The sequence below is a fragment of the Mustela nigripes genome, chromosome 3 (genome assembly GCF_022355385.1).
Source record: "Mustela nigripes isolate SB6536 chromosome 3, MUSNIG.SB6536, whole genome shotgun sequence".
Taxonomy (NCBI): domain Eukaryota; kingdom Metazoa; phylum Chordata; class Mammalia; order Carnivora; family Mustelidae; genus Mustela; species Mustela nigripes.
In genome coordinates, this window is record NC_081559.1 from 31350986 (window position 1) to 31373215 (window position 22230).

General features: G+C 42.1%; 1 protein-coding gene across 3 annotated transcripts in view; it reads right to left on the reverse strand.

The window, feature by feature from the left end:
* Positions 1-384: 384 nt before the first annotated feature.
* Positions 385-22230, reverse strand: part of PAX3 (paired box 3) — a 99538-nt gene continuing 77692 nt past the window's right edge. For 2 of the 3 annotated variants that reach the window (XM_059392686.1, XM_059392685.1), the window contains exons 6-9: positions 21310-21475; positions 19844-20058; positions 1581-1827; positions 385-1051 (exon numbers count right to left, since the gene is read on the reverse strand). In XM_059392686.1, coding sequence (XP_059248669.1) covers positions 1017-1051; positions 1581-1827; positions 19844-20058; positions 21310-21475 — 663 coding nt within the window. In that variant the 3' untranslated portion in view covers positions 385-1016. The remainder of the gene's footprint in view (positions 1052-1580; positions 1828-19843; positions 20059-21309; positions 21476-22230) is intronic. The other variant, XM_059392689.1, reaches the window with a different exon arrangement.

A 22230-nucleotide genomic window follows, 5' to 3' on the forward strand; every position in this document is an offset into this window, starting at 1 on the left:
CTAGTCAAAGGGAGCAAGCCGGGTGTTGGTTGTCCATTAAATGGCGAACATCATGCATTCTACCGCAATGAATCATGGGCTGCGAAAATAAAGCACCTGCAAAAATATAGTTCTGGTTCTGTTTCTACGGCCCTGGCCATTGCCAAAGCATCCGTGAGGTACACAGTATTGCACACCGATAAGCAGCTGTGGGAATGCTCGTCACTTCCTCTCCACCGCGCTTCCTTCCCCCCGCCCCGGCCAGGTTGGCTTCAAAATGAAAATGAGCTGGGAAAATGTCCCATACCTCTCCCCACCCCGAGAAAGAAAACAAGCTTTTTCTCCCCGTTATCCCATATCCTGTTCACAAGGCTGTCCGCCCCGGGACCTTTATTGACAACTGGGTTACAAATGAGAACAAGATCACAAATAATTTATTTGGGAGGTCCTTTACATCTAGTCTAACTTCCTAAAACATGGTGCCATTTATTTTTATATCAATTTCCAGTGTGTAGAAAAGTCAAGGATTCCTCCGTTCCTGCTTCGTGACGGGAGCAGTTTCAAAATTGTGTTAAGTGTCAGCATGGAACATCAAACATGTTAGAGTTTAGAGTACTCTCCGGCTATATTTTAGAACATTCTGCTTGCCTGAACCAATCCAGATAAATCTCACACACAGAGACACACACGCACACGCGCACGTGCACACAACTGGAATGTTTGGGCTCCTTGATCATCAGCGCTGAAGAGTCGGGGTATTTGATGTGTAGCCATGTTAAATCATTGCCTTCAAATGTTGCATTTGTCTTTTCACTGTTCCAGGCCCTCCTTTCTTCCACTGCTTTTGTCCAATATGTTCAAAAGAATTTGAAACCAACTACTGGAGAAAAAAAAAAAAATCAATCACTCTTCTTCATCTCCTGGCGAGACTGCCCCCCAAAAAGGTGATTTTTTTTTTTTTTTCTGAAAAGATTCTTCATGTGTAGGCTGTGGAGACTGGAAACAGGGCCAGTTTTAGCTCCAAGTGGACAGTTCACTTATGCGATATCTGGCTTGAGATAATGAAAGGCACCTGTAAGGAAACACACGTAGTTTTTTAGGTCATGCTGGGACAATTCACAGCAAGGGGCAAAATCAGCTACAGGCTGACAATGTCATATTTAATACCATGGTATCAAAGGATCGAGACTAATATTTTTATTCCGGAGACAAGTTTGACACAAGTCTGTGTCCTTGGGATTATACCCCATATGATCCTTGAGCTGACCTCATTAAGAACATGTGTTTCTAATGCCAGGGGTTATTTCATTTCGGCCAACCCTCGTGTTTCACCTAGTGGCAATCAGCCTTCACATCGCGGCAATTAATAACCGCAAGATGTTGTTGACATCACTTAAGAAAATAACGATACAAGGGAGCCCTTGCTGGAACAGTCGGCGGGCTTTGCCACAAAACGGATACTGGGATGTCAGGCCTAATCACGATGCCTCCGCCGCCGCCGCCGCCGCCGCCGCCGCCGCCGCCGCCGCCCCTTTCTTAAGGAAGGGTGGAGATTTTTCATCCTGTCAGGGGTAATTAGCCCCAGAGAGACCAAGGCTTACTTTGTCCATACTGCCCATATTGGTAGCCTGTGACAGGGTCCATACTGTAGCCCGTGGTGCTGTAGGTGGGTGGACAGTAGGACTGAGATGTTGGCAGACTGTCCAAGCTCTTCATATGGTCTAGTCTCTGACTGCAGCTGGCCGACACCGTGGTGGTAGGTTCCAGGCCCCCGGTGAGAGGGGAGAGAGCGTAATCGGTCTGGGGCTGATGGGGTACGCCACCGTGGTTGGTCAGGAGTCCCATTACCTAAAATAAACGGGCAGATTGGGAGGAAGTAAGAATGCAGAGAGGACCGGATCATAGCCGAGAGCTGAAAAGATAACTGAAAAAGTCCCATTTTTATTTCTTTGGAAATCTGCCGGGACAGAAGGCGCTGACCACAACGCCAAGGGACACAGACCCCGCACCATGCCCCGTGATAACCTCTGACTGCGGCTTCAGGAAAAGGAAATGCGGGGCGGGGAAAGGAAAAGAGGTGGAAAGAGAGCCTCCCCACGCTTCCAGTGATAAAATGGGCCTAGAATTTCAAAGGAAGGAAGGACAGAAGGATGGAGGGAGAAATTACATGTGTTCATGCAGAACAATGGCTAATCGTGTATTACAGCTGGAAGTTCCGCATGTGATTTTAAACAGACATTCACTTACATATATTTTCTTAAGTTCAGTGGATTAAAATGAAATTCTTTTTGTGTATTTTAAGAGACCTACGTCTATTCTCGGAGTGTTCCCTCCAAGAAAGTTCCTCTCCCTATCTTGGCCATCCTTAAGGAATCAGAGATAGTTACTCCCTCCCTGATGCTCCTGAGTGCTTTCCTCATCCCTCCCACTGTGCAACCGTGACGTTGATCGCCTACTTTCAATTATGAGAGTTTTGGGGTCGATAACCTACTCACCTGTATAGTCCTAGCACCTACTTTCGTACTTGACACATACTAAGAACTGAAGGAAAAAAGGGGGGAGGGGGAAGGAAGGAAGGAGTGGTGAACAATTCTCCAAGTAACGGCCTCCATGCCCTGCCTTTTCATTTCTTATCTAAACATTTCATATATAAGAAAAAGAAAGAAAAACCTGAAATGCAAGCATGTTCTAAAAACTCTGTTCAATTTTCTAAAGAACCCTGGAGAGTGAGAGAACTTAAAACACAAAAAAACAAAAACAAAAACACAACCACCTTGTGATTAACAGAACAACTTTCAGATCGCGGGGAAGTGTTTCGCAAACTCAAGCTCACTGACCCTTACAGCTCCTGGAGATGGAAGTTAAGTGGCTAATTCATTTGGCAGCTGGAAAACTGCCACTGGAGAATGGGAGTGACTCTTCTCAACTTCGAACCATCCAGCTTTTTCAGGGGTCAAGAAACAATGGCAGAAGAAAATCAGGTACTCTGTGAAGAGCCTGTTGATCAAGCATTTCAGCAAGGGGGGGTTGCATAACAGCACACGTGGCCAGCATCTTCCTGCTGCTTTTGAGGGAGTTTGAAGCATATAGGGGTTAAAGTTATAAATAAGAGCAAGAGGAGAGGGGAGCAGTGAGCCCCCAGCCGTGACTCTGGCCTCATGCTGTCTACCGAGGCAATTCAGGCCACAGAAGCCTGGATGGAGGGCTCCCCGCAAGGTGGGAGACAGCGACTCGCCTTGCATCCCGGAAAAGACATCTTAAATTAGATCCCAAAATCAGATGCTCCCATCTAAACCAAATCTTCTTGAAATGCAGCTTTAAACGGATGTATGTTCAATTAGCCGCAACCGACAAGAGTGAGGGCAGATCTTCTTAACCAGTTTCTATAGGTGACCCTTTCTTCCTCTACTTTAACAAGGTACCAGCCTCCCCCACCTTTCCCCTGAACAGCTATTCTGTGTTTTCTCACCTGCCTTTTCGTTTGAGTTGTATGTGTGAGCACGTGGGAAGCCGGGGCAAGGGACGGGGGTAGTTGTGGGGAGGGTGTTTGTAGAAAGCAGGACAGCAATACCCAAATTTTTAAAGATGTTCCAGGGAATCTAAATTTTCTTGAGTTATGTGGTGTGGTGAAATAGCTTTTTTAAAAGACTTAAAAACTACTTATATTCTAAAAAAAAAAAATAATCATGTGTGACAGAGTGTCATTTTATTTTACTGGGGATTTGGGAAAAGTGAGAGTCACAAAACAAAGAATCTGTAGATTCTTGGAGTTCTAGGATGGCAGGCAGTCACCAGGATGTGGGGCTCTCATGGGCCCCCCCACACTGTTTATAGTAAGTTAATTACTTCATTTTCTTATTTAAGAACCTGGAACATAAACCAGAATGCATTTAAATTATTTCCTGAATGTTCTTCCACCTCCATATTTGTTTGTTTTCTTTTCTTGCCTTTGAGTTGGTATAGATGATTTTATAGTATATATATCTGGAATTTTTTTTTAAATGTTACTGATGAGGGAGCAGGAGGCTGGCTGAGGACAAAGCAAGAGCTGGCGCCTTGCACCCCCCCCCTTCATCCGCTCCCCTCCATAGGTGTAGCATTCCTCAGGCACCCCTGACTGCCATAAAATAAATAGTTAACTTGCTGAGATCACAATCCTACAAGACAGGAGTCTCCCTTGGTTTGCAAATGTCCTTGAGATTACAACAAAGAAGTTACCTTATCAATAGCCCAATTTCCAGGGACACAGAACTCAGTCCCTCAAGCCCTAATGTCACCCTCCCCTCCATGAAAAACGGAAGGAGGCGGAGGTAGAAGGAAAAGTAAATAAAGTTAAATTTCTTCTAAACCTAAATCTCATTAACAAGGATGCTTGATAGCAGGAATGTAACATTCCACCAGACTTCCAATTGTCTTTACTTGATAGCAACTAAGCCTTCAATATCCTGATAGTATTCTTTGCCCCAATAGCCCTTCTGGACACCCCTTTGTTCTCACCTACCCAACTCCTGTGTATATAACCAACCACCCCTCACAACCCGGGGCAGCAGCAGCTCTTCCTGCCCACGGGTCCTGTCCCCGTGCTTTAATAAACCACCATTTTGCACCAAAGATATCTTAAGAATTCTTTCTTTAGTCATCAGCTCCGAACCTCACCCCACCGAACCTGACTTAGGTTCTGGGACTTCATCATTACTGATGTACTCATGTGTTAAATATTTTATTTCAGCCAAATTATGCAGGCATGTCTACTAGAAGAAAACGATCTAAAATAGAGGTTTTTCAGGGCCAAGCCTACCCTTTCCAATCAGGGCTATCTCTTTGTGTACTGGCCTGATGAAGAAGAATGGATGAGGAAAATAATAATATGACAAATGTGACCGTGGCAATGAGAGGGGGGATAATGACATGGACACAAATATTTTATTGTAAACTGTGCTAAGTAAAAACAAACACTTAGTAGAAGCAATTTGGTAATTCTATTAATCCCAAAAAGAAAAAAAGGTCAATGGAACTGGATAAAATGGAATTATATTTAAATTAATAGCACCCTTCCTGAAAATACTTACTTGAAACCTAGTTATATTCTTTTAAGGGAGAAATGGAATATTCGATACACAATTATCGTTGAAGAGCGAGAACAAACTGTTATTCAAAACATGCACACTCTCTCATGAGCTACACGTACATTTTTGTGATAAATGTATTTTTTTAATCCTCTGCCATATATTTCTTATTTGCATTAACTTTGAAAGCAGTAATAATTTTGTCCATGGGAGAAAACCATGAAGATCGTAAAAGAGAAGAAATGAATCCTTCCTCCAAGCCAAGGTCAGCTGATGACTCATGGCACAACTTTGTGCAGTTGCTGAATTAGAAAATACTTGAGAACAAGATTTAAATCTAAGACCTAGAAAAATATCTCTGGGAGGATGGAGAAGACGCAGTAGGATTTGCCAGAGTCAGATTCCAGGGCAAAAAGAAAGATAGTCCCTTAAGTTTCCAGGACACATTGTCCTGAAGACATCGCAGAGCATGACCCAATGAAGAGGGATGGTTGCTGAGCAAATGGAACAGGAGGAATCCCTTTGGGGTCTTCCTTTCAGTATTCCCCGTACCCCACACAAAAAGCCAGTGACAGTTTCCACCTGAGCAAGAGCCCTTAGCTCAGCAGCCCAGTACCTGCAGTGGCTAACATGAAAACCGAAAAAGACCAAAGACCAACCAACTTTGCTCCCTTTGACTTCCCCGATAGAGCCCAAGAGACAGACATTCTCCCTCAAGTTCTTATGTCCACTGTCGTGGTCACATATTGTCCTGTGATTTCTTTCTCAAGATTATATAAAGATGGGCAAGAGGCACTAATATTTTCCTACACTAATAGTTTCCTAATCTCCCAAAATGGAGATTAACAAATAATTAGAAACTAACATGATTTATTCCAATGTTTCACATGGAGAAAACTTGAGAATACATCTTTTTAATAACTTCTAATTTAAAAAATGAAAAGGAAATCTGCGTTGGAAAATAAAATAGCAAATATATCACTACAAAACGGATTACTTTCCCCTAACATAATTTAAAACCTCAAGTCTCTATGGAAGGGTCCCATTACACTTTTATGTACATTTTTTTAAAAGCTATTTTGTATTTCATGTGGTTCAAGGGAAACTATGGAAATTTCTTTTTGCTCCACAAAGAGGTTGGTAAACGAACTTCTTAGAACTCCCCCAATATGGTTATGGAATGTCTTCCAGTCATATTTTCTTTCTATGAATATTATCCCAATTTCTTTTATACATGCTTTTCCTACAGCAATTTGTCATTCAAAGCCTAAAATAAAATCTTCATTTGTTGCAAAATGGGGTAGGTTTCCCCCCTCATAAACCATTAGTAAGCTGTTTCTACGACAGACTGGCATTTTGGGGGGGGTGGGGGGCATTGAGGGAACCATAACTGCCTGGTTTTCACAAACAATTTCAAAGAAAAATAAACTCAGGGCTAATGATTTCTGTCTACAGAACACCGACCACACTCTTACTAAATGCCAGATAATCAGTCCAGGAGATGCAATGACCAAGAATAATTTTCCTGCAATAAAGATCTCTGTTCTGTCCCACTGAGAATGGATGCAGGAGGAAGATTTCACACTGAGTACAACTCCTAGGTAAGGCATCTGAAAAAACCACTATTAAGCGTCTTTCTAAATCACTACCTCCAAAAACACTTCCCAGACACTGTTTCTAAATTGCTTTATGGGTAACCTCTTTAAAAATCCAAAGCCTTGGAATCGTGTGCCAACACATGTGCTGATCCTTCCGTCCTTCGAATTATTACAGACATTTTCGAAAGATCTCTTTTTTAGGTCATTCTCAAGTTTCAGAATTCCAAATAGGTTGTTTATATCCTGATTGGAAGAGTATATGGTTCAGGGGGAAAAAAAATTCTTTACAATTGCTTCATGCCATATTTCTCTTGAATTAATTTTCCTATTGGGAGATTAAATATAAAAAACAAAAACTATGGGCCAAATGAAGATTTATGTTTAAACCAATGAGTCTGGAAAATATTTGTCTTAGCCTAAGTGTTATGGTTTTGCCATCAGCTCATCAGAAATCTCAAACAATTTGGCAAATTATGGTGTACATCTTGGTGCATCTTTTTTCCTGTAGGAATCCAGGTTCATGTCTTTACTTTCTTTTTTGTTCTTAAGTCATCAGACTTGTGATTTAGCATTCAATGATATACATTTCTGTATGTTTTAGAAAACATGGCTGTGAAATAAAGCTATGTACGATATAAAGGGTTTGTTGTGCTTTTTTTTTTTTTAAGCTTCTAACTTCACCTCCAAAACTGTATATGCTGACTGCATATATTCTTAATTTGGATAATGTATTTTCAAAACCAAACAAAAATACTCGAATGTCTACATGGTTTTAGTTTTTTGGTTTTTGGTTTTGTTTGGGTTTTTTTTGTTGTTGTTTTGTTTTCTGTTTTGCTAACACAGATGCTGCAGGAGTCGTGTCTGATGGTTAAATTTCAGTGACTGTATCTTGGAGTCTGGAAAAGCCTAAATTTGAACAACCAAGAACCAGAACGTTGCCTTCAGATTCAAATGCCTTAGGAATGATCCTGCAGTTGATTAGAATCTAAATAATTAGATTTTTGGCCCTGTCTGTTTAAAAGCTGTAAGAGGGAAGTTGCCTGAGGGCAGAAGTTTCTTTAAGGTAAGTACGGTGACCTTCTCACCCACACCCACAGTTATGGGAAGGGCATGCCTGACCTTTCTTTACCTAACCAGATAGAAGACCAGTGTTTGTAAAATGTCCAGCTAAACACATCCGTATTCTTTTATTTTACTCTTTGGCTTACATTTTGCAAGTAGCTATGTTTAATGCATGATTCAAGAGTATGAGTCCCAGACAAGTGCGGTTCATATGCTACATGGACTTTTAAGTTCCATGTAAAGAGCATAGTCAGTCCTGTTTCAGATCAATTCTGAGTGACAGATGTGATTTAATCTCCAGCCCTATGACCGATCACAGAATTACTTCTATTTCCTCAATTCTTTAGAGTACCTATTTCTCAATAGTACTAAGCTGTTAAATTGACAGCAATATTCGTTAGGCACTGCTGACTAAAACATAAATCCAGGCAAAGACTCAGCATAGAAATGGCTTACAATGATGACATGTACACACACATGCACACACACATACATCTTGTTTACTTCTAGCCCATGATGATCCTGTCCATCTATTATCAATAAAATATAGCCCATTAAGAAAGAGCTTATTCCACCCAAATGAAAAAGGTGCCAGTTAATACAGTTGGTATTTGACTGTTAGACCCACCATGGGTCATAATAAAATTCTCATATGTTTTAATTCATTTACGCATGCCTGCATTTAATATGCTTTGTGACCATGTCTACAATTAATATGATTTATGAGAAAAGAACATGTGCAATATTGGGGTGGAGGGGTAGAGCATCCACTTTTCTTCTTCTATGAATGAAAAATACAACAAAACGGCTCAGGGAAAATTGTTGGCTGTTAGCATATTGAGATGGACTGACAGAGCCCTGAGTAAACTTGAGGGAGTTAATGATATCCTCTTATCTGACCCTGACACATTTGCAGCATGTAATTTACAGAAGCTCTGTCCAGGGAATCTTGACAAATGCTCCTAACGATGTCAGGGCAATGTTCCATTCTAATGTAAAACAGATGTGGGTCAGATACCCTCATTCATCACTTAACACAGAGAGTCTCAAACTCTCTCTGGGAGGAATGGCATTACCTGCTGTTAACTCTTCCCACCACCCCAGCAGTCCTCGGAAAGGTAAGCACTCAAACCCATCACCACTTCAAAAACGTGTCTGAACACGTGACTGTGGAAAATCAAACATAGATCTTGCTTTAATTTCATGACGACTTCTGGACATGTTTGCTAAATATTAATTGGCCCTCTGGGACCTGGGATTCCAAATCTAGAAAGGGAAAAGCTTTACACTTGGGCATCCCACAGTACTTCAGGGAGATGGATTAAAACCTCGTCGCTGATTGCCCATACAGGAAACCTGCGTTCAGGGAACTGTGGCGTTGAGTCACTGTCACGTGACCACTCATAATGCAGCCCCTTAACTGCCCAACTCTGTCTTAAGATTCACACACACACACACAAGCTTATAATAAATTAAAAGTCCACGTTGGCTTTCAGAAAGAAGGGCTAAACTCTGCCCCTTTGAAACAAAAGATGTTGGGCAACACTGTGTTCTCTTGCCCCTGAAATTTTCCCTTCCGCCAACATCCCACCGACACCAAGGACAGACACTCCAGCCTACTAAGGGAGGACGACAGCCGCCCATCGCAACAAGGAAATTTCCTCTTTCTTCCAGGCCAGGTGTGAGGTAGGCAAATATTTCCATGGCTGCCAAAGTCAAGGTCATAAGATGCCATCTACAAATGCTTAAGGTTACAGAAGAGAAGCTTACCTGTCCTCCTCTTCATGAGAAAGAAGGTATGTTCTCAGGGTAGAAGAAGGGATCAATGATTAAGACCGAGTGATACTAATTTAATGAGTAGATGTCACAAAGGCTATTTCTATTAACCACGGGAAAGCAGAGGACAGCCTTGCAAAAGTCTAAGAATGAATATATCCTCCAGGAAATGTGTTCTGGCCTGTTTCACAGGCTTTGTGGTAAGGCAGAATAAGCATCCATCCAAGATGCATGGAAATTTGTAGTAACTCTACAGCTATGGGACGTCTGAGAATACAGTCTTCCAAGAACCAGAAGCTATTACCCCACTAAGCTAAGATCCTGTGTACCTCGATTCTCTCCCTGACTCAATTCCAGGGACACTGAGCCAATAAAGATGTTGTGTTGCTTTTCTGCCTGCAAATTTATTTATGTCCTTGATCACAAATTGGGCAGCGGCTATGTCTCCTATCACACAGGAGACTGGTGTTTATGCTGGAAACACCTAGGGTTTACAGTGAAACCGTTTATAGAGTCTTTAAGCTGCAGAAACCACATCTGCTCCTACAGGTCTTGACAAAGTAGTGTCTTTGTAATTTAGTGATTGAAAGAATATTCCGCAATTGGTAACTCAAAGTTGTTTGGTCAGATTGTCCCTTACTTTTTAAGATCTTTCCATTGTACCTGTTGTCTTAGCTACCTCTACTCTTCACTGAAGAGGGAAACTTAGCATTTGTCAGATTCACTTACCTTTGATGTATTCAGTACTATGAAGCTGTAGATATTTTTTAAATGTACCCATGTCAATATTGTATTTCAGTAAGTCAATAAGAACAAGGAAAGGAAACTATCAGGATAGCCCTGTTCTTTCCCCACTCCTAGCCCCATGGAATAAAGAACCATTGGCTCATTCTTGCTGTAGTGAGTTTTTATGTATTTGTAATCTGAATTTCTCAAACAAAACCAAGTTGTATATATCATACTTCTGGGACTACTGTATCTCAGGCACATTACAATTCCTGCATTCTCAATGGATACCAATATTCTTTAAAATGTCTGTATAGGGGGCACCTGGGTGATCAGTGGGTTAAAGCCTCTGCCTTTGGCTCAGGTCATGATTCTAGGGTCCTGGGATGGAGTCCTGCGCATCAGGCTCTCAGCGGGGACCCTGCTTCCCCCCCTCTGTATCTGCCTGCCTCTCTGTCTACTTCTGTCCGTCAAATAAATAAATACAATCTTTAAAAAAAAATATCTGACTAGAACAACTGAAAACACTCCACTCAACCAAGAAACTGCCATCCTTTTGATATCACTCAGTTTCCACATTTGTCTTTGGCAGGGACAAACGTGATGTTTTTGGTTTTGGTCAGAGGTTCACAGGCTATTTCGCAGTAAACAGTAGTGAAAGTCCTATTGCATTTGTATTACTGCTTCATGAAAAAGCATTTTCAAATTTCCAAAGTACTGTGTTTTCAGCCAAGCTCTACTGGACAAGTTGTTGTTGTTGTTGTTATCTTCCCCCTTTAACAAGAAGATGAAACAGAAATGGAGAGAGTTTAAGCAACTTTCCTGAGGACACACAGCTAGCAAGTGGTGGGTAAGTTTTGAAATCTGGTGCTTTTGACCTTGAGGCTTCTTCTTCAGCTTGATGAGTTACGTCCACACTGCCATCAAGTCACTAAGCAGGAACTCTTTCCTTTCTTTATGCCCCTATCTGCCTGTCTAAATAGTACTAAGCAGTTCACAGCTTCTTCTTTAAAATTACTCTTTTCCCGGCCAAGATTTTCTGCAGAGGGGGGTACAATGTGTGGAAGGGAAAGGTAACATCAGACATTACATAAAAAGAAGAATCATTCATAAAAAAAAAAAAAAAATCAAGGGAAGCATTTGAAACATAAACAAATTAGGAGCAGGTCTCCAACTGGGTTTTCTCTCATTCAGCTCTTCCTAGGAAATGTTCCTCAAAACTTGGTAGTTTAAAACTCAACCAAAGGTCTCCATAGTTAGATCAGAAAACATGGAGTGAAACAAGTATGTTTCTACACTGCAAGACTTGTCAGAGCCTTTAGTAGGCTAATGTGTCCTGGGACTTTGGAAGAAAAAGGGATATAATTTGTAACATTTATCAAGTGGTTGATTCAGAATCCATTTACCCCAAACCACCTTTCAAAGAGCCCACTATGGGGAACAAGCCTTTATGATGAGGCAGTGCTTGGTTCTTGGGTGTTCCAAGATGATTAGAGCCTACTATCACTCTAGAAGCTCTTAGTAAAGAGGGGAATGGATACATTATCATATAATACAGCATGGTATGTGGTACGTGTTTTCACAAGGTACGAACACACCAACGGACATCAAGAGAGGCTAAAAGACTAAGTTCTGCCTGCAAGAGTCATGGCAGAATTGCCACTGAACTAGAAATTTTCCTGTGGAGTCACACACATAGAGAGAGGCTCAGCCCTGCGGGCAGTTTTGAAATCCAAAGTTCAATTAGATTTTTTAAATGCAAGCTGCCCAAAATGAGACCTCAGTTTTTTGTGAGATAAGCAGGTAAGTTATTTCTCTAAATAATGCCCACCTCCTTCATTTCTTCAGGGTTGAGGATGGGCTGCCATCCTGTCCCAGGTAGGAAATGTTCCCTTCCAGGTAGAACTCCTACCCTGTGAATCTGTAAAAGGCACTGTCTCACAACTGCCCATCTTTCTCGTTGATCAGTGAGAACAGTGCAATCACCAACCTCAGAAAGTCTAGTTCACTGCACTTTAGTTAAATGTCAAGAGTAATTTTTAAATATTGTACTGTACATTGAAAAATACACACCTCTGATGAGACCCAGACTGTTTCACAGAAACAGATTTCTTTAGAAAAAAGAAAACAAAAAATAGTACACAACTAATGAGTAAATCCAGTCCTCTGTGTCTGCAGTACAAAGCACACATTCAGTCCCTAATTGAATAAATATGCAAGTATTCAGATTTCTGTAGATATTGCCATTTTGCAAATGCGGTAATAAATTAAAAGCTTTACATTGCATTCCAACCACACATAAAGGGTCGATTCAGACCACTGGCCTCACACTAGAACCCAGCACGGCTTTGCTGGGCTTTACTGACTACAAAGAAAAACTTTTTATTCTAGGAGTTTAGTGATAGACCTAGCAATCACACTCAATTTTTTCTCCCCCAATAGCTACAAAAATTCAAATGGACCCCAAAACCATGAGGCTGTTGCCTTCGATTTGTCCAACCCACGAGACGAGGGAAAGTAGCTGATGGACTTTCTCTTTAAATCAATACAGCAGACCCACAAAAAATGTAATTCAGCAAGAAAGGTTTGCTTGTGGCTCATTTCAGTGAGATGATGTAAGATTCAGTCATTGACGCTGCTCCCTCCCTTCCTTAAAAAAAGGAGATTTGGGCCAAGTCGTCCTTTCTTGCAAAATTCTCCCAATCTGTAACAAACTCAAGAGGCTGCAGCCAGAGCTGACAAAAACCAGGGCCTGCCTCCTCTTCTTTAAGGGGAGCAACCACAACCTTCGGAGAAAAACCAAAGGCACCGGGTCAATTACAGCCCCCACCGATCCAACAAATGGATTAACATTTGCTGATTAGCAGCAGCGTTTTCAGCATGGAGCAGAGCATCTCGAAAACATAGCGCAGCAGGATGGAAACATGCAAATGGCCCATAGTTATTCTGGTGTAGCTGAAATGGGCTCATTTATAATCATAAACATCCTGGAGCCTTCATAAACACGTGAGGCTGCAGCCCTGGCTTTGAGCTCATGGGCTGCTTCAGAAATGAAACAGAAGGCTCCAGCTTTGGAGGGGCTGCCACTTTTGCATGGACTGTCTCTCCGTCTGAGCTTTGTTTGACACCCAACCAATCTCTTTAATCAAAATCATTCCTTTTTTCCTCCACAGGTGAATTTCTGGAAAGTGTCAAGGGGAGGAAGTGCCTCTGTTGGGAAACGGACTGGTGGTGGCAGGCCACCTGCTTATCTGGTTCTCCGCAATGACAAAGGAGGGCCGAGGGTGCCTGGGTGTGAAATGGACAAGACGAATGGCCGGGCATCGAGCAGCTTCTGCACGCGTGCCCAAAAACGGCCAGAGAAATAGCTCTCCTGAAACAGGAGCCGCCTCCACACCCCCGACCAGGGTAAATCTTACCGCTTTTCCATGGATCAACAGTACAAGAAAAGGTCAAGGAATTACCACGCCACAGTGGAAAAGATTTCTCCTTCTACGCCACCGAAAAGTACCCATCACAACCATTCTTAATGACGATACTGCCTCCACTTAACAGGCTGATCTGCTGTAAGCCCTTATTCCTCCTCTGGACAAAGAACCATCATTGTGCCTTGCAGCTATGGAATCTGAGATCATTGTGAACACCGTGGTGCAAAAAATGACAAGCAAAATCAAAAGCAGTCTTGAGTTTTGTGTACACATATTAACACTTAAATGCTTCTCCCTAATAAGTGTCGGGATTAACAAATGTTTGTCAAAAGAAACTGTGCTGAGCAATTGAAATCTGATTTGAAATGGAACCACGACGGTCTAATACATATATGCATGAAATGAAGACGTGCCCTAATAAGCGTGGCTCCCACCAAATATCCAATTTACATACATTACACACTAATAATCTCAATTTTAATATTATTCTTTAAAAGGAACTGGATGGGTGGTTGAGTTAAAGGTTTTCTTTTGTAAAATGGGGATAAGAACAAAAGTTGATCCCGGTTGTCCTCCGCCATTAACCACTGTCTCGTTAGAAGGACAATCTACCTCCTCTTTCTTGGGTCCATCCGTCCCCATGAAGCCGTGATCCCACAACTAGACGGAACAGATGCGTGGTCCACAGGCTTGATGAGATGTGCAGACCTACGCTTTGTTCCTGAGGTGTTGAGCAGCAAACAAACATTCAAGTGTTTTTAAGCCTGGTACACCAGGCTTTATGAGAGTTTTTTTCTTTCCTCAGTAGATTATTCATGAAACCGGACAGGTGTACTGGTTATTCAATTACAGCTTATCCAAGACCTGGACAAAAATTTGAAATGAGGCCTCGGAGCGTAGCTCTTACCATAGGGATTTATTAATAACAGTTAGACGTTCCTCAAAACAAAACTTTTTTTTTTGGTAATTTAAGCCCATTTTCTTATTTTGTCGTTGGTTTCACTCATAAACCAGAAACGAAAATCTGCCCATCTGCTCTGAACATAAAATGTGTTCATAATAATCCAGATTTATGCCAAATGTATTTTTAAGTATTGCCGAATTGAGAGAGTACTCAAAATTTATGGCCTCTAAGGTTGCAACGAGGACTTCCTCTCTTTAAGGAGGAAAATGCTTAAAATGATCGTAGGAAAGGCTCAGAAAGCTTCTTGGATATCAAATGGCTCTGTAGGAAAAAAAAAATGTCAATGATATAAGAGTAAATGAATCAAAACCATATGGATCAAATTTTCCCTAAAATACACAGTTTGAAAAATTAAGGAGGAAAAGTGCTTGGCAAAATGTGTTTTAGGTTTTACCAAACCCAAAACATTTGAAGAATCATTTGCAATGGTTGATGAACCCTGAATGCAGCCAAGTTGGCCCATTTTTGTATACAACATAATAGTAAAAAAAAAAAAAAAAAAAAAAAAGCTTTCTAGAAACCATGCAACCCCAATGATACTGTATTTCACTCAAGAAATCATTAGAAACCGTCACAAAAAACTGTGGCAATTATAGCCCTGGGATGGGGCTGGGGCATGAAATGATAAAAGTTTGTTAAATTAATTGGCCTTGTTTTGGGGGTTTGGTTCTGTGTGTTCTGGACATGGCGGGGTGGGGGCAGTAAGGGTAGTGTTTCCTGCAAAGGAGAGTTAATTGGAAGAACATGGGCCAAATGTTAATTAGTCTCATGTCTTAAGCATATGGTAGGATTTCCCTGGCGCTCTGTATTCCAAGTCAGCATTCCTTCCTCTCTCCTCCATGTGCAGCAAGGTGCTGGGAACGTGCCATCTGAGTCTGGAGGGGAAATACATGGTCTCTATTTCTCTGTGTTCTTTCTGTACGGTCCCCACACCAAGACAACACAACCTTCCCAAAGAAGGCTGCTACTGCGGGAAAAAGCCCTCACTAGAGAGACTTGTAGGGTCTTCTCAGAAGCTGTTTGCCATTCAGTCTGAGGAGACCCGTCTCTTACACGGGGTATGTGGTTCAGTTGAAAGGCAGTTCAGAGGCAGCAGAAAAGGCTGAGATCATAGCCTATCCCCTCTGTCACCCATCCCTGGGACTCTTGTCTCAGATTCCCCAACAGATCCAGTCTCTGGGAGAATGTGAAGCCAACCCCTCCTCTTGGTGAAGCCTTTGGACGACGCCTGCAGGAAAATCAGGTCAAATATCAGTGCTGGACCTCTGAAAGACTCGCTAAGCCATTACACTTCCTCAGCAAGTGAAATGTATCGTTTGTGTTTATATGAGAATTAGTAACAACTGGAAGAGAGAGATTTTGGGCTCTGAAATTGGCCAGCAGTTCACCCTGCCATTTAGATCATTGTGCAGCAATGGTCTCAGTTTTTCCACAAGAAAAATGGTCAAATTCTTCAGATACAGCTACTGTTTCCCTCAGAACAAGAGAAGCTTGAGGAAGGATACCCACGTTTCTAAAATTTCTTGTGAATATTCTAATCTTTTGTCAAAATACATGTCAGTCTATTGCTCCTCAAATCTGACCAGCGGGACAGGTGTGACCTCCTGTGTCACTGTGTCACACCTGTCCCTCATGAAGTTGAGACCCTCCCTGAGAAAAGCACTGAGCAGGACATTTAAGAAATGCCCTGGGGCTGGCTGATGGCTCTGATTCCAGGCTCTAGAAGAATCCTGGCTTGAGGGAGGAGATATGTCCGAGACTCCAGAAGAAAACCAACACTAGGACTCGCACATAGAGAGAAACAAGTCTCATGGGATCCAAGTCTGAATGGCCAGCCCCACCAGGAAGAAAGTCAAACGCGATGCACACATTATTTTGAACAGGTCAATCAGCCTCCACTGAAAAGACCCACAATAAATTGAAAGAATTCAAAAGAATTTAAATCCAATTCCATGTAAGTGAGCTGGTGGGGAAAGGCCAATGCTGAAGTGTTAAGATAGAAAGCAACATGGAAAGCTATATACACTATTATTTCCATTATATTTTTTTTCTTTTTTTTAATTTTAACATTCGACATTCATTTCTCATTCACTAGTTTATTATTGCTTCTCCTGCCCCCAAAGCCTTTCTTGCCTTCCTTATTCTGCCCAATTCTTTTTTTTTTTTAAGATTTTTATTTATTTATTTGATAGAGATCACAAGTAGGCAGAGAGGCAGGCAGAGAGAGAGGGGGATGCAGGCTCCCCGCTGAGCAGGGATCCCGACGTGGGGCTCGATCCCAGGACCCTGAGATCATGACCTGAGCTGAAGGCAGAGGCTTAAACCACTGAGCCACCCAGGCGCCCCTCCATTATATTTTTTTAAAAGGCCTTTTTTTAAAAGGTAAGACCCAAAAGAGCTGGAACACAGTATGTAAAAATATTAACAAAGGTTGCCCAGGGAAATTTCTTTTTTCTACTCTGAAGACGCTTTAAAATTGTTTTTTCCATTTTCTATAATAACCATGCAGGACCTTTATTATCAGGGAAGTTAATAGGAAAAGTGTGTAAAGCAAAAAAGATGTAAAGAGCATATTAGCAAAAAGAATGTCATTTAACATGAACCAAAAACTTTTAAAAACTCATCTCTAGTAAAAGGTTTTAAGATGTGATGAAAGCCTCCTGCCTCTATTTTTCATGAAACCTCTTCCCTCTCTGCTCAACCACGTACTCTCATGGGGGCGATCCTAGACTCTGAGCCAAGGGTCCCAGGTTCCAGTCCCAATTCTCTCTCTAGCCCCTGGTGGTCTTCAGCAGGCCTCAAGCTCTCTGAGCTTCTAGATGACTGGTCTGCAGATTAGATGTCCAGAGAGAAGCAGAGGAAGTGGAGGAGGAAAAGAAGAGGAGAAATGGTAAGATTAGTTCCATTTTTAATATCCTACGATCCAATCTATTCGTAAGCCCTTCTATCTTATCAGCAGGAAGACCGAAGGACCTTTCTTTTCTCTCTTCTTTAAGTCAGAGGTAAACCAGGCTGTTTGGAGTGGGCTATCTTTGAATTATCTTTGGGATATTCCAAATAAAGCCAGACAACCAAAAGTAGGATTGGTCCCCCTTTGCTTAAATAGAGGCAATCCTCAGAAGAAACAAGGAGGAACTTCATTATACTGCCTGTCCCTTTTCTAACTTGCTGAGCATTCGGCAAGGACAAAGACATCATAGATTCCTACTGGTGGTTTCAGGAGGAAATATAGGATCAAAATGCAAAATATCCAGGATACGTACAGAGTAATAAGTAGGGAATTAATATATAAGAGCATAATAAAGAAATACAGGAAGGGTTGCCTGTGGAATTTTCCATTGCTTGATATTGGAATGAATCCCACCCCACTGCCAACTCTGGGATCATAAAATCAAAGAACAGTTCCAAGATTAAGTGCCAATGACTTCAGTTACATAATAGTAATAGAATAGAATAGAATGAAATAGAATACGGTTATTATAACATACAAGAGCTCATAGACTTACAAGAAGCTAGGACTTTCACTTCGAGAATACAGATCCGTGTCATTATTTCTTTTCTGATCAACACGAAAGAAAACCAAGGGTGTCCTGGGTCTCACCTTGCAGAAGCGGTTAGGGTTAGTTTACTTTTTATGAAAACTTTCACAACCCAGTCGAGTTCAAAAAAGTTCTGCTACGGCCCCAAACAATTGATGTTAAGAACCGCAGAGATAACTGCTTCTGATGTGCCTTCTCAGTTGTGGAGGAGGCTTCTATAAATCTATAGAAATGCTATAAATCTGTCATTTTAAAGAGGAATCTACTAACAGAAGTCCATGATATTCATGCAAAATCCCATTCACACATGCCAGCACTTGGAAATTAAGTTTATTAAAGTCCTGTAGGAAGGCACATTTATTGTTTTTCATGTTGTTATTTTTCAGCCAAGGTTTAAAGCCACCTCTTATTTCTTATCCCAGGATGTGCTATAGGAATCTATGAAACTTAATTACATTGACTGTTACAAAAAAGGATTTATGAACTTTTGCCTCGAGGCAGAAATGTTTATTTCATTGCCTTTGCTATTCATTCTTTTCAACTCCGATGGCTTTGAACTTTTCAGCTGCTCAGAGTTATCACCGTTGTGCAGAGCCCAGGACCTGCACTCCCAAGACGCAAACCACAAGTTGAAGAAAACGAAGAAGGCGAAGATATAGGAGTCGTTATTTTGGCCACCCTTTGTGCCATTAAAATCTCATTTTCTGCCTATTAGAATGCCCTCTTGGTGCTTAGGCGGCGGTGATAGTCAGTGATTAGTGTGTAATTGAGTATAATTGTCTTTTCACTTTTCATTTCTGTCATTCTGAGCTCCTCTCTGTTTTTCTAACCACCAAGAGGAAAAAGGGGGTTAAGAAAAGATAAAGCTGTTGAAACTCTCACTCTCGGCCCTGAAGAGATTCTCGATCGCAATTATAGATTGCAACCCCGTTGTGACATTTCTCCAAATTTAGTGGGCAACTATCCTCGCCACCTGGGCCAAGAGCTCTCTAATAAAATCAAGCGATCTGTATTTAAACAACTGCTAATAATGTCAACCTCAGACAGATGCCACATGGAGGAAATTTATCCAACCCTCTGACATGCAATTATCAAGGCAATTTATTAATATGATCTCTCAAGAAAGGCTCATAGTCCAATGCAAATTAGAAAAACAATTACAACATTCAAGTATCCATATATTCCCAAAGTAGCAGTAATTCTCCTAATTTGTGCATTTATAACTCATTTATCCCAGAGTTCTGGATCTTCAGCCTGTCTCCCTCCACACAACCTGCTTGCTTCCTCTCCAATTGTTTTAATAAAGCGTTGGTGTTTTCCTACTAGGTGCTTTTGTTCACAACCAGATCAGCTGATCAGTTACTTTTTTAAACAAACAAACAAACAAACAAAAAATGTGTCTACGCTTCTGACCGGAAGCTCAGAACTAGGGAGTGGACTGGATCAGTGCCTTGACAATGAGATATAAACACAGACTCTCCCTGATTACATTAAAAATCACTTGGATTGTAAGCCCAAGCTACAACTTTTGATACAGCCCGTAGGAAGGGTGGAGAGAAAGGAAACCAGAAAACTGAAATCATGTGGCTTGTATAAAGAATACATTATGGTTTAAATTTGGCAATTCATTATATGACCGCCTAGGGGAATTGACTGTTTGGTTCTGGGATACAGCAAATCGTCTGTCTGGAAACACAGGACTGACCTGAGGTGAAAGGCCATTGCCAATGGCGGGGTTCATGGGGTTGGAGGGCCCAGACGGAGGCACAAAGCTGTCTGTATAGCTGGAAAATCCATGCCGGGTGCTGGGGAGGCAGTAGGCAGAGCTGCTGTCTGGGTTCGAAGGAATAGTGCTTTGGTGTACGGTGCTCGGAGGAAGCGGCTGAGGTCTGTGAACGGTGCTGCTGGGATCCGACACGGCTGCAGTGAAGAAGATTGTCAGCTCTAACACTCCTCGCAGGCTGGCAGGAAAAGTGCGGGGCCAAAGTTCGCACCCCCGCCCGAGCCGCCGGGAGTATCGGTCGCTCAGACCAAAGATGAACTTGAAACTGTGTTTCTTACCATGCACAGAGAACCACTCATTCCAAACAGAGCCGCGTCACTGCACCAACGTGCAAGGACGTAACTTCTTTATATACTTTCAGGGCAGACTCACCCAGAACACGAATGCAGAAATCACATGAACAATGAGAACGAACCTATTTTGGGTAGCGAATATTATGAATCCGCCTAAGAACAAACCAGTGTCAGAATCGCAAGTCTCGCGTTTCGTATCAAACGCGCTTTCAAAGCACCTAAATATTCATGTGAAATGCCTGGAATGCTATCTTTCATAATCCCAGAGAATTCAGTCTTCTCACTGATCGCATTCACCTCTCTGCGCCGTCCAACAGTGACCTGATCAAAGCTTACCTTTGCTCTAAGGCTGCTGTGGTTAGTAACTCTCACAGAACTTCAGTGAACTGCTGACAGGAGTGCAAAGGTAGAAGCAAAATTTTAACCAAAAATAAGCAAAGGGCATATTTATTTAGGAAAGTTGTTTGGTTTGGTTTTATTGTTTTGTTTTGTTTTAAAATACGGAAGCAAGGTTTCCTGGGTGGCTCAGTGGGTTTAAGCATCTGCCTTCAGCTCAGGTTGTGATCCTGGGGTCCTGGGAACAAGCCCCATGTTGGGCTCCCGGCTCAGTGGGGGGCCTGCTTCTCCCTCTCCCTTTGCCCCTCCCCCACTCATTCTTGCTCTCTCTCAAATATTTTTTAAAATAACCTAAGGGGCACCTGGGTGGCTCAGTGGGTTAAGCCTCTCCCTTCAGCTCAGGTCATGATCTCAGAGTCCTGGGATCGAGCCCTGCATCAGGAGCCTGCTTCCCCCTCACTCTCTGCCTGCCTCTCTGCTTACTTGTGATCTCTCTCTCTCTCTGTCAAATAAATAAATAAAATCTTTTAAAAAATAAAATAAAATACTGAGACAGTGTTATAACATAGCTCTTCTAGGGCAATCCAGCTATGTCACCGAACAATGTAGCTTTCTGAAATGGGACAGGTAAACCTCCAGGACAGCCTGATATCAGGTCATTAACACCCAAACAACAGCAATGTCAGCATCGAGGAAGATCTCCCAGCAGCAGAGAAAGCAATGGGGAGTTCTATTTTATCCCCTCCACTCCCTCCGTACCTTGTGGAATAGCTGTGGGCTGGTAAGACGTCTCCGACAGCTGGTATGTCGGCAGGGTCGGCATGGCAGTGGGAGGGAACCCCCCCGGAATGAGGTGGTTGAAAGCCATCAGCTGATTGGCCCCAGCTTGCTTCCTCCATCTCGCACGGCGGTTGCTAAACCAAACCTATGGATTTAATTTAAAATTTGAGGATTTCACTGATGAAATAATAGTACATTCTTAATGAATTTTTCATGCTAAAACAGATTAAAGGCCCCTGACTGACAGGGCAAAGAGATGCAAGAGCCCTCCATCTTCTGTGTTGTTTTGCGGAGAGAAAGGACAGTTCAGTGTCAGGGGTCAGGAAAGGGGCTTCCTGGAACTTCCATGGTCCTGCAGAGCCCCCACAAGCCCCGGGATGACCATGGGCAGGAATGGCTGAGCAAGAGTGGAAGCCACTGGAACTCTTCCTCATGGTCGCCATCACCAACACCTACACGCCTTCACCTATCACAGCACTGTAGGGAGCGTGCATGAGCTTCCTTGATCTGTACGTGACCTATGTCCTAACTGGGTCTTGCCTATCACACTAACTTTGTATTTAATATTTTTATCAGTCTGTCTTTGCACTTCTATGGTCATTACAGACATAGCTCCTATATTGTCCTGTAAACTGACCAGGAGGAGAAATGGAGCCTTGTACCATCCCTTTTCAAAGTTGAGACATTGCTCTGATCTTAATGGAAATAAATACCAAAGAGGTATGTCAAGAAATGAAAGCATTTTATCTAAGAAGATCCCTTAAATAATTAGTTTATTATTTCTTCCAACAACAGCTTTAAGCACCTATAATACTCTGTGCCAAGTACGGAGGTACATTCAGAAAAAAATGGTATAATATAATAAAATGCCTTTGGAGAATTCAAAGCCGGTGTATTTTG